This window comes from Miscanthus floridulus, chromosome 2 (genome assembly GCF_019320115.1).
Source record: "Miscanthus floridulus cultivar M001 chromosome 2, ASM1932011v1, whole genome shotgun sequence".
NCBI classification, from domain to species: Eukaryota; Viridiplantae; Streptophyta; class Magnoliopsida; order Poales; family Poaceae; genus Miscanthus; species Miscanthus floridulus.
The window spans coordinates 30,554,134-30,565,815 of NC_089581.1; the positions used below are offsets into that span (position 1 = coordinate 30,554,134).

General features: G+C 43.2%; 1 protein-coding gene across 1 annotated transcript; it reads right to left on the reverse strand.

Moving 5' to 3' along the window:
* Nucleotides 1-2,539: 2,539 nt before the first annotated feature.
* LOC136538330 (nucleolin 2-like) lies at nucleotides 2,540-10,805 on the reverse strand. Its single transcript, XM_066530310.1, has 19 exons — nucleotides 10,669-10,805; nucleotides 10,118-10,216; nucleotides 9,769-9,995; nucleotides 9,001-9,102; nucleotides 8,715-8,930; nucleotides 5,973-6,077; nucleotides 5,765-5,857; nucleotides 5,570-5,686; nucleotides 5,434-5,493; nucleotides 5,035-5,112; nucleotides 4,821-4,961; nucleotides 4,658-4,699; nucleotides 4,482-4,573; nucleotides 4,289-4,406; nucleotides 3,983-4,071; nucleotides 3,774-3,864; nucleotides 3,583-3,674; nucleotides 2,862-3,145; nucleotides 2,540-2,753 (listed from the first exon to the last, which is right to left on the reverse strand). Exons 2-19 carry the CDS (start codon nucleotides 10,197-10,199, stop codon nucleotides 2,722-2,724), a joined length of 2,061 nt encoding a protein of 686 aa, XP_066386407.1. The 5' UTR covers nucleotides 10,200-10,216; nucleotides 10,669-10,805; the 3' UTR covers nucleotides 2,540-2,721.
* Nucleotides 10,806-11,682: the final 877 nt, after the last annotated feature.

Sequence of the window (11,682 nt, forward strand, 5' to 3'; positions counted from 1 at the left end):
AAAGGAACCCATCAACACCCCCCCCCCCCCCCCCCCCCCCCCCCCCCAACACCCACACACACACACACACACACAAAAAGGCGGAACGACACAAGCACAAGTGGTGAAGAATTTAGGCCTGAACCATGAAAATTGAGATGTGCAAATGTACAAATACTGCTTGACTGAATTGGATCCAAGTGTTTTCTCTCCCTTATTTCTTCTATAATACAACACGACTATTCATTATATCGTTTATGCTTAGTTTACTAAAATATTTGGTTGTACCTATCCAAAAATAAAGACCAGCTATTGGAGGGTTATTGAAAAATACGGTCCAGAAAACTATATTGTTTCATATTTGGTAAAAAGAATCGATGAAATTTTGTTCAAATTCAAATTGGGCAGAATTAGCAAAAATTCAAAATTTGTGTTACACAACTGCTAAACTAACCCAGGATCCTTCTTGCCTATAATTTGTCTGAGAATCCGAGATAATGTATGTTAAAGTAGTGCACCAGGGTTGATTGAGCGCTAGCTTCGCCCCTGAAGACAGACAAGCGAGGAAGAGAGACAAACCCATGCAGGCCAGACAGCAGACTGGGATGCGTATGTCCAATACGCCGCGCGGGGCCGTAGAGGTACTCGGAGCAGACCATGGCGCCGCGAAGGAGGCGTCTCAAATCCTTCAGGTGAGAGACGGCGCGACGACCAATCGACGCACCATCCGCCATGCCGCACCTGCCGCATTCGCCCTCCAGAACGTGAGCTAGCGGGCTTGGAACTCGCTTGGAACTCGACGAGGGAGAAGAAGAGTATGTGGATCCGCAGGTGGAAGTTCGGATGGATCGACCGGATCTGGGCAAGGCACGCTAGAGATCGTGGGATTCGCTGGATCGGGCAGAGCGATGCGTCAAGAGAAGAGATGGGGAACGGAAGCGGAGGGGAATTGCGGAAAGAAAAACAACGGTCATTTTTTTATTACGTGGGTCCCACGTATCGAGCCGAGCTCGCTTCTACACATTGCGGACGGAGGAACAGCTGACGTCGAATCAAAGAGGGACCCGTCTATAGAACCGACCCGCGTCCATACACTGGAGATGCTCTCATGGCGCACTCGCCCGAGCGGCCCGTGGTGTAGGAGAGGCGCGCTCTCCCGGGTGTGGCCCACGGCGGGGAGGAGGCGCGCTCGCCCGAGCATGGCCCGTGCCGTTGATCTGGATTTGGATCAGAGCAAGGGGAGGAGCATGAGAGAACCATGCCAGACCGGAGAGTAATGATTAATATAGGGGCACGAAGGTCTTTTCCCTTCCGTGGTACATGTGTCCAGTTCTAAACACATCACTCATATTGGGACAGAGCGACGAGGCAGTAGGCACTACACTAAATTTGAGTTGTGAACTTCCAATTCATGATAAATTGATAATTTTGGGTTTTCTCTCAAATTGTATGATTGTTTTGTTGTATATGCTTCTTAATAACAGACTCGCAGGTGACTTAACACCTACAGAATAGGTGTAGCCAAATATCACGCGCGCCGTCGAGAGCAAATTTTTACTCCATAGATCTGAGTATTGCCTGTCCTGTCAGTATTTGCTTTGCTACACGGAAGAACGGTGATGACAAGATTAAAAATATAAAATATGTGGGAAAAAAAAAACTGACTCCAATTTCAGACAATCTCATATACCAGGCAGCAAAAGAAAAAGAGTATTCCATGCACTGAATGCCTTTAAGGAATATTTAGCGTATTTCTTCAAATGTAATTTTGCAATATATCACAAAAAATAATTTATGGAAGGACAAGAATCTGGAATTAAAGTAGAAGGGAATCCAAGTATGAAAAACAAGGTCTATCTAATGCTGTGACTAGAGATACGGGGATGGAGATCAGGGGCAAGCACCTGTTTTTTTACGAACGGAATCAATCCCTCAAACTCCAGTGCAGATTAGAAGAGGGAGCAGGCCGTGGCGCAGCGACGGGTGTCAAGCACAGGGGTTTAGGGTTTCGTGGAGCTCACGCGTACCTGCGGGAGCAGCCAGCGCCGTGGGGCACGCACGCTGGCGGCCACCGGCGGTGGCACCGCGACGTGGCGAGGGACGGCCGCCGCTGGGGCACACGCGCCCCGGCGTGCACCAAATCGGTGGCGCCGTCGCCCGGGCAGCGCACCGCGCGCTGAGGAGGCAGCGCCGGGGCTCGACAGGCAGGCCGTGATGCCGGGAGAGGGAGGGGGAGGAGAAGGAGAGAAGAAGGGACGGCGGCGACGGGAGCAGTGGAGACGCTGTTGTGTGGAAGAGCTTCAGGGTCAAGAAGGAGAACGAACCATCGGAAAGGGGAAGTGGAAGAAGCGGAAGCTGGAGTATACATCCATTTCTCTAGATTCTGACTAGAAGCTGGAGAAGCAATATTGAAGCTGAAGAAGCCAGCGAGAAGCGTGAAAACCCGCTTCAGGAAAAAGCCGCTCCAACTAATCTAGTCCACAGGATCGGAGATCGGACGGCTAGGAGTTTTCGGGGCGACGTGGACACCCTAGTTGCTGGCCAAAGTAAACTGGCATAATGATAGTAAATAAATCATGTATTCGATATAACTTCATAGCTCCAAATGTTAAAAATGGTAAAACAATTGTCAAAATTATCAAGCAAACCAAGCAGTACAGCCTCCAATAGGAGAAACTGATAACAGAAGTCTGAAAGGTACAATATAGTTTGCGTTTCACTATAATAACCAGCCATGGATCTTCAATCGTCATCACCAAATGTAGTCTTCTTTCCTGCAAAATTTGAACCACAGTTCCAAATCAAGCAGACACAACAAACGCAACTCCAACTGGATACAAATTAATCTGGCAAAACAATTCTTAACCGAAGCAATTGTTTACCTGTACTAGCTGTACCAGGGGTCTGTCTGAAAGGCGTACCCCGGCCACCACGGCCTCTGTCACCCCTTCCACCACGGCCTCCAAATCCACGCCCACGGCCACCACCACGCCCCCTGTCACTCCTCCCTCTGCCACCACGCCCGCCACTGAAGCCACCGTCCCTGTTGTTATCAGGTCTCGGCTTCGCTTCATCGACATACAAGCTGTAGCCACCAAGGTCGGTTCCATTCAGCTCATATGCTTTATTCAAGGAATCTGGGTCCTTGAAATCCATGTATGCCATTCTGCAAACCAAGCAAAGCATTGTGTCAATGAGTCAACGACAAGAATGGAGACTTCTGCAGATGATGACATTCCAAAAGAAACTATATAATATCAACATTCCACCTGAATATCTTGCTGAAAAAAAAGGCCCTAACCTAAGTACTCCCTCCGCCCCAAATTATAAATCATTCCCACTTTCTTGGAGAGTCAAAGCATCTCAAGTTTGACTAAATTTATATATAGTAAAAATAATAACATTTATGAACCAAATAAGTATCATCAGATTCTTCATCAATTATATTTTCATAGTAATACCTATTTAATGTCATAAATCTTTGTAATTCTCTCTATAATTTTGGTCAAACTTGAGATATTTTTTACTCTCCAAAAAGTTGGAATGACTTATAATTAGGGACGGAGGGAGTATAAAAGAATGATATGTTAAAAGCCAACTAACCCTTTGCTTGCACCAGTGTCATAATCCTTTGGAATTGAAATACGGGTAATCTCTCCACATGAGCCAAAATGTTGTTCGAGAGCACTCCGGATCTGGCGAAGGAACACCATCAGATATATAATGTAACAAGACATGGTTCAACGGAACACAAACGCAATGATAAGTGGATAAAAAAAGGAAATTCAAATTACCTGGTCCTCTCCACCAGACGTATCAAAGCCCTTAATAAACACAGTGTTGCCTGACCTTTGAGCAGACTTCCTGAATGAACCGTTGTCCTTCCTGAGCAATAGACAAAATTATGGCCATACTGAATAATTGGTAACAGCTAACAGCAAAAATTTCATAAAAGCATCCCCTGCTGAATAACCACAGCACAGTAAACAAGATAGAGAATAACCCGCTGCTAGGAGTGTATGCACCCCTCTCGACAGCTATGTCGATCCTTAGAGGACGCCCCATCAGGTCATGACCAATAAATTCAAGTGCCTAAAACAAAGAAAGAGTTCAAGTGTCAACTTCTTGGCAAGTGGCATTAAATATAGCTTGATGGAGAGAGGCGGTCTGCTCTTGTAACAGTTTAACTAATAACAGAACTTGCTAGCATCCAATAGAACTTGATGGCAGTGACCAGTGAGGTGTTTTGCTCCTTTAACAGTTGAACTAAGCAGCATAGATTAAAAAAATAATCAAGGAGATTGTTCACCTTTTGAGCAGCTTCAACAGTAGTGAATTCAACATGTCCATAACCCTTGAAACTCCCATCATCAAAAGTAGACAAACGAACATCTACAACTTCGCCAGCCTCCTCAAAAAATTCCTTACTACAGCATGTGGAGAAATGGTGTTAGTGGCAACACGTTTGGAAAAAAATAAATTGGCACATTTAACAAACTTACACTTGTTCACGCTCTATACTATAGGCTAAATTCCCAACAAAAATAGTCTTTGAACCAGTAGCCTGACTTTGGCTTTTGGCAGGAGTTTTGGGCTGAAAAGATAAGACAGTTGTCAAACATCCATTTAATGTTTGTTAAGTAGATAAAATTAGAGAATGGCATAGATCGCAGAATACCTCATTATGTGCCAACTTTTGCGTAGTGTCTACAGAAGTTTCCTGAGAATCAAAGAAACAGTTATATCCCAAATAAAAAAGATGCACAGATAACTCAGTAGCAAATTATGCAAAATTACAACCATTCCCTTAATTTTAGAACAAAAGGCTTCAAAAGCCAAACCTTTTTCTTAGGAGTTTTAGTTGGTTCACTTTCCTCCTCATCGTCAGAGCTTTCATCTGAACTTCCATCATCTTCATCGCTGCTGCTTTCTCTCTTTGAAACCTTAGTGGCAGCCTTGGCAGCACCAGAAGGTGCAGAATTCTGAAAGTACAAGAAACAGTAAAAAGGTGAGATAATCTTCAAAAGGCAGAGGTCTGACAAGAAGAAACAGTACCTTAGACTTCTTTTGTGGAGGCTCCTCGTCACTTTCATCAGAACTCTCATCAGAGCTGCCATCAGATTCGTCGCTGGACTATACATATAGAGAGAGAGTTCCTATTGAGTCCAATGTAATATGTACAAGAGCAGACAACTGAAATGCAAAAAGTATACTCCCACCATTTATTATAGCAGGTAGAATTTTGATACAAAAAGTTCAGAATTAGTTTTGGGCATTTATTCGAGTATTAATCAACATGATGCATAAAAGCATTTTGAAATATGAAACAACTATTTTGTACAATAAATATAGTAGCAATTTGATTGTAGGTTGACCTTTTCAAATCAAAATACAACTTATTAAAGTGGCAGAGGAAGTATGAGTCAAAAAACACGATTTTACAAGAGAGCATACTTCTTCATTCTTCTTATTTGTTGCTAGAGGCCTTTTCGCAGGGACAGTAGGTTTTTCAGGCTGTAAAGACAAGGGAGAAGAATTAAAAACTACACAATAAAAAATTAACATGAGTGGAGAAGAAAGTGCCACCTACTTCATCAGAATCAGAATCAGAATCTGACTCTGAGTCAGAATCTGAGCTCCCACTAGATTCCTCCGCCTTTTTAGGAGCAGCAGCCTTGGCAGGCTGTACTGTTTTAGCATTATTATCCTGGCAAATATAAAATGAAGCTTTTTAAGAAGTGAATTAAGTTTGAAGACTCTTCAAGTTTTGTAGTAAGGTGACTACCTCATCCTCGGACTCAGAATCACTATCAGAATCAGAACTGTCAATGGATACTTCCTTTTTCTTGGCCACTACTGGAGCTTTAGCAGGAATATCCTACAGATATTGTTTGTCAGGATAATTACTGATAAATTATGTTTGACAAAGAACAGCTATCTAAGATGCATGAATCAAGAAGCAAGTGCAACATATGAATCCACAAATAAATTACATCTTCTGATTCATCATCATCAGAATCACTGTCAGAGCTATCAGATTCTTGGGTCTTCTTTTGCAAAGAGGCAACCGGAGGCTTCTTTAGGTTAGCAGCAGGTTTCTGAAAAGCAAGAAAGCGAGACAAATGTCAGTGAAAGCAGGACAAAAGAAATCAAGGTAAGCTTTGATTGGAGATTACTGACTACAGTAACCCTGCACAGAAATTACACAGTGGTGCCTGATTGAGTGATTGCACATACATGGGTTGTATCTATACACGTGTTCCACTCTATTATTTTTAGATATGAAACTTATAGCTGCCTAATTTTACAAAGAAACAGAAAATATTATACACAATTAATTGCCTCCTATGCACATTAGTTTAGCAAATACAGATACCAAGACGCTGGTGTGGAACATTGTGCTCGTGCATAGGATGATTTACTCTTTGACGGTCCCCACGGCGAATTAGCCACGTCGAGCTTAAGAAGTGGTTAGCTTCCAAAAGTTTGATGACGTTCCAAATTCTCTCTACAGGATTGGTGCATGGCGCCATGCAAATAACTCTTGGCTTCAACAACAACAACAACAACAACAAAGCCTTTAAGTCCCAAACAAGTTGGGGTCGGCTAGAGTTGAAACCCAGCAGAAGCATTCAAGGTTCAGGCACGTGAATAGCTGTTTTCCAAGCACTCCTATCTAAGGCTAAGTCTTTGGGTATATTCCATCCTTTCAAGTCTCCTTTTATTGCCTCTACCCAAGTCAACTTCGGTCTTTCTCTACCTCTCTTCACGTTACTATCCTGGCTTAGGATTCTACTACGCACTGGTGCCTCTGGAGGTCTCCGTTGGACATGTCCAAACCATCTCAACCGGTGTTGAACAAGCTTTTCTTCAATTGGTGCTACCCCTAATCTATCACATATATCATCGTTCCAAACTCGATCCCTTCTTGTATGACCGCAAATCCAACGCAACATACGCATTTCCGCGACACTTATCTGTTGAACATGTCGTCTTTTCGTAGGCCAACATTCTGCACCATACAACATAGCAGGTCTAATCACCGTCCTATAAAACTTGCCTTTTAACTTCTATGGTACCCTTTTGTCACATAGGACACCAGATGCTTGGCGCCACTTCATCCACCCTGCTTTGATTCTATGGCTAACATCTTCATCAATATCCCCGTCTCTCTGTAGCATTGATCCTAAATATCAAAAGGTATCCTTCCTAGGCACTACTTGACCTTCCAAACTAATATCTTCTCCCGAGTAGTAGTGCCGAAGTCACATCTCATATACTCAGTTTTAGTTCTACTGAGTCTAAAACCTTTGAACTCCAAAGTCTCCCGCCATAACTCCAGTTTCTGATTCACTCCTGTCCGGCTTTCATCAACTATCACTACATCGTCCGCGAAAAGCATACACCAAGGGATGTCCCCTTGTATGTCCCTTGTGACCTCATCCATCACTAAGGCAAATAGATAAGAGCTCAAAGCTAACCCTTGATGTAGTCATATCCTAATCGGGAAGTCATCCGTGTCTCCATCACTTGTTCGAACACTAGTCACAGCATTGTTATACATGTCCTTAATGAGCCCGACGTACTTCGTTGGGACTTTATGTTTGTCCAAAGCCCACCACATAACATTCCTTGGTATTTTATCATAAGCCTTCTCCAAGTCAATAAAAACCATGTGTAGGTCCTTCTTCTTCTCCCTATACCGCTCCATAACTTGTCTTATTAAGAAAATGGCTTCTATGGTTGACCTTCCGGGCATGAAACCAAATTGGTTCATAGAGACCCGCGTTATTGCTCTCAAGCGATGCTCGATAACTCTCTCCCATAGCTTCATAGTATGGCTTATCAACTTAATTCCCCGATAATTAGTACAACTTCGAATATCTCCTTTATTCTTGTAGATCGGTACCAATATACTTCTCCTCCACTCGTCAGGCATCTTGTTCGATCGAAAAATATGGTTGAACAGCTTGGTTAGCCATACTATAGCTATGTCCCCGAGGCATCTTCACACCTCGATTGGGATACCATCCGGTCCCATCGCCTTACCTCCTTTCATCATTTTCAACGCCTCTCTGACCTCAGATTCTTTGATTCTCCGCACAAAGCGCCTATTGGTGTCATCAAAAGAGTCATCCAACTGAAAGGTTGTGTCTGTATTCTCACCATTGAACAATTTGTCAAAATACTCTTGCCATCGATGTCAGATCTCATCCTCCTTCACCAAGAGAAGCTCCCTTTCATCCTTAATGCAAATAACTCTTGGCTTCGAAGACATTAATTCCTGTGCTTAATGACTCTTAGGATACCAAACGGACTGGAGGGAGTAGTACATCTTAGTTGTCTTTTAGAGAGGTGTCCATATCCAGCCCTTGTTATCAGGGTCAATGCACCCAAACGGAATTCTGTAATTCTTTAGCTAACATATTGTTCTTGCTCATGTTAACCTCACTAATTTATTTGAGCTGACCCTGGTAACATTGTGGGCTGGCTCATAGGACATCTCATGGTTAGAAGGGTACTATTTCATTCATCTATGTCGGTGTCTGCGTGTGGTGTGGGAGCTCAAGATGCACAAAAAAAGAAAATTAACAGGATGTGAACCATCATTTAATGCATAGCAGATGTAAAAAAAGGCTGCAAATGATTCATCGATGAAAAAAAAATCCAGGAATAATAATTCGAAAAGCATTCAGGATTTAGCTCTCAAGATAGAATAGGAAACAAATACTTACTTCATCCTCATCTGAGCTACTGTCGGAGCTGCTGCTATCATGCTTAACCTGTTTTGAACCATTATTAACAGCTGTGACAGGCTTCTTTGAAAGGACAGTGGGCTTTTTTGCAGGTTCCTCATCAGAACTGCTATCATCACTGTCACTGCTGTCATCACTGCTGCTACTACTGGCAGGTGGCTTATTTGAACCGACAACTGGTTTTTTGGAAGGTTCCTAATTTAAGGGAAAATAAGTATGTATATTGGTAAGAAGAAAGCCCCAAAAGCAAGTGGACAATGCTTACATCATCTGAGGAGCTCTCAGAGCTGCTGTCATCACTGGACTCTTGTTTAGCAGGTTGTGTACCTTTCTTTGGTTGAATAACCTTTTTTGGCTGGACCTTAACCTGCTAACATGTCCTTTTTCTAGTAAGAAGTTTCCAATAGAAATCAAATGAAAAGCCAAAATTTCATTCATACACTAGCTTCCTATTAAGCACAAGAGGAACTGCAAACTGATGTCATTAAACAAGTAATTTTTGTCTTTATTAGTATATATCAAGGGAAACAAAAAAGGTGCAAGACCATGTTGCTTTTCAAACACCGTCTCAATTGACAACAAAGGTATTGACAACAAGCAAAACTATAATGCAAACATCTAACAAACAATTGATGTTAAATCTCAGTTCTTAATATTTAGATGATCATATCCAGGTACAAAAGAATGATAAGGATTTTTTTTACCTTTTCCTTGATGACAAACATTTTTATGCAATTGGTTGCTTTAAAAATAGCATAAAACTTGTCTCACATATTCAATAAAGGAATTGCAACACCAGATAGGTAAGTAATGACTCTACTGCAACTGCTAGCTCTTGAGTCTAAGAGTATCAGAGAAACTAAATAAAATCAATCGGTAGCACACAGAATATAGTAACAATGAAAACACTATCATACAATCAATTGTGAGACTGTGACATAGTGAAGCAAAGCAATCTCCAGAGTTCAAGCATATAGCTTATGATTTTAACTAAAGGGGAAACATGAGCCAAAGGAGAAGAACATGATAGCACCTCCACTTCAGAATCCTCCTCAGAGCTGCTGCTCTCAACTTTCTTTGGAGGGGGCTGCTTCTTAACGGGCACCTCCACTTCAGAATCTGAAGAATCCTCATCAGAGCTGCTGCTCTCAACTTTCTTTGGAGGGGGCTGCTTCTTAACCGGCACGGCCTTTTCAGGTGCAGTCTTTTGCTTCTTGGCACTCACGGCCTTCTCGATCTCATCTTCTGCATTTCTCTTCCCTGCTCATTAAGATTAAAAAGCTCTTGTGACACTGTGATAAGTGTGGTACATACAAAGCAACAAGACAGAAACATAACCAGCAATTATCCCAATGCAACAATAGAGCTATCAAAAGCCTTACCCTTCTTTACAGATTTCCCCTCTGGAACTGAGACAGCAGCAGGTGCGGCCTCAACACTGGATTTCTTGCTTGACTTACCCATAATGCCTCAGCTAAGCTCTACAGAAAAAGAAATGGAGGCACTGATTTAAAAATAAGGCATGTAACAATACTAATACAGCACATGCACAACAACAACATATATGAATACGGTCATCCTAACAGAGGCAGCAGACACATGTTAACATAAAGGGGAACAAATGAAGTCACACTACGTCGCAAATATTGGTCAATTTAACAGATGAAAACTAAAAACTACCAATTTATTCGAGGTAATTAGTCAGCCCCGTACACACAAGGTAGTAAAATGATAGAAGAAAAATATCAGCAGGTCATATTGGGCAAGAGGCAAGACTCGCGCTCCACCACGCACGCAGCAAATAAGCAAACCGGCAGCGAATATGATGGATTGGAGAGAGCTAAGCGTTCGCATTCGAGGACTCGCAGAGACGCAATGATCCCGCGGAATCAACAATAAACCAAGCACTTCATCGAGGGCTAAGGTTCCTTACCGAACGTAGGGGATCGGAACGACGGCGCTAGAAGAGGTAGGAGGTGACAGAGCGAGCGGTCCGCGGCGGCGCAGTGGGGTGGGTAGGGTTTCCGGCGGCGGCCGGAAGGGGTTTTGATGGGTTTGAGCAGCGGCGCCCGCTTTTATACGAGTCAGAAGAGAAGCGCTAATTTTGTATTGCGTCCCCACGATTTTACGTAAATATATATGGAATTCACAGGGAGTGGAATGTAAAGTGGTTAGATATTTTCGTAAGAGCCTGGGGTAGTGGGCTTTTTGGGCCAGTCTAGGCCGTGATGGTTTGACGGTGTGTGCACACGGGGCATGTTTGAATTGAACTCTGGATGAGTTGCCTGGGCATTTCAGCTGCCTTGCGCCTGACCAGGCAAGTGTGTTTTTCATGTCCATGTTTGGTTGCAGTCCTGGAGCTATGCCTGAGTGGATGAAAGGAACGGGGCAGCGTTTGGTTGACGAGCTGCCTGTGTTTATACCTTTTGATTTGAAGGTGTGGTGCAAAAACTTTTCCAGAAAATAGTATAGTAGCTACGAAATATTGCAAATATTTTATAAATCCAGTAAGCATGAGATGCAAAACGAAGCCAAAGTTTGGATCAGGGACTAAAATTTAGGAGGTGTTACGTCGGGTGTTCGATACTAATCATAAAACTAATTACAGAAGCCGTGACTAATTCGCGAGACGAATATATTAAGCCTAATTACAGCAGGCAAATTGTTCAGGGTCCCAACCAAACGAACCCCAAGAAGAATGCAGGCAGGTGTCCAGTCTAGGCATTTTAGTTCAGGGCTCCATCCAAACAAGCCCACAAAAGCCTTCTTTTGACATCGAGGGGAAAGGTAATGGGTTACCGGCGGCGGCGAGCCCAAAAGGCCCATCGTCCACGGAAATGGCAGCCTCCGCTTTCGTGCATTCATGAGCGGAGACAGCCTCGCTCTGATGCCGCGCGTGGAGGTCAACATGGATTACGCCAACCATGCGTTCGCAGATTTCTCAGGG

Excerpts from the sequence above, each read along its gene's own strand:
- LOC136538330 (XM_066530310.1), bottom strand. The coding sequence starts at position 10,199 with ATGGGTAAGTCAAGCAAGAAATCCAGTGTTGAGGCCGCACCTGCTGCT. Across the intron at positions 4,407-4,481 it reads AGTATAGAGCGTGAACAAGT|TAAGGAATTTTTTGAGGAGG; the intron begins GTAAGTTTGTTA and ends CACATGCTGTAG. Across the intron at positions 3,865-3,982 it reads GCATACACTCCTAGCAGCGG|GAAGGACAACGGTTCATTCA; the intron begins GTTATTCTCTAT and ends TCTATTGCTCAG.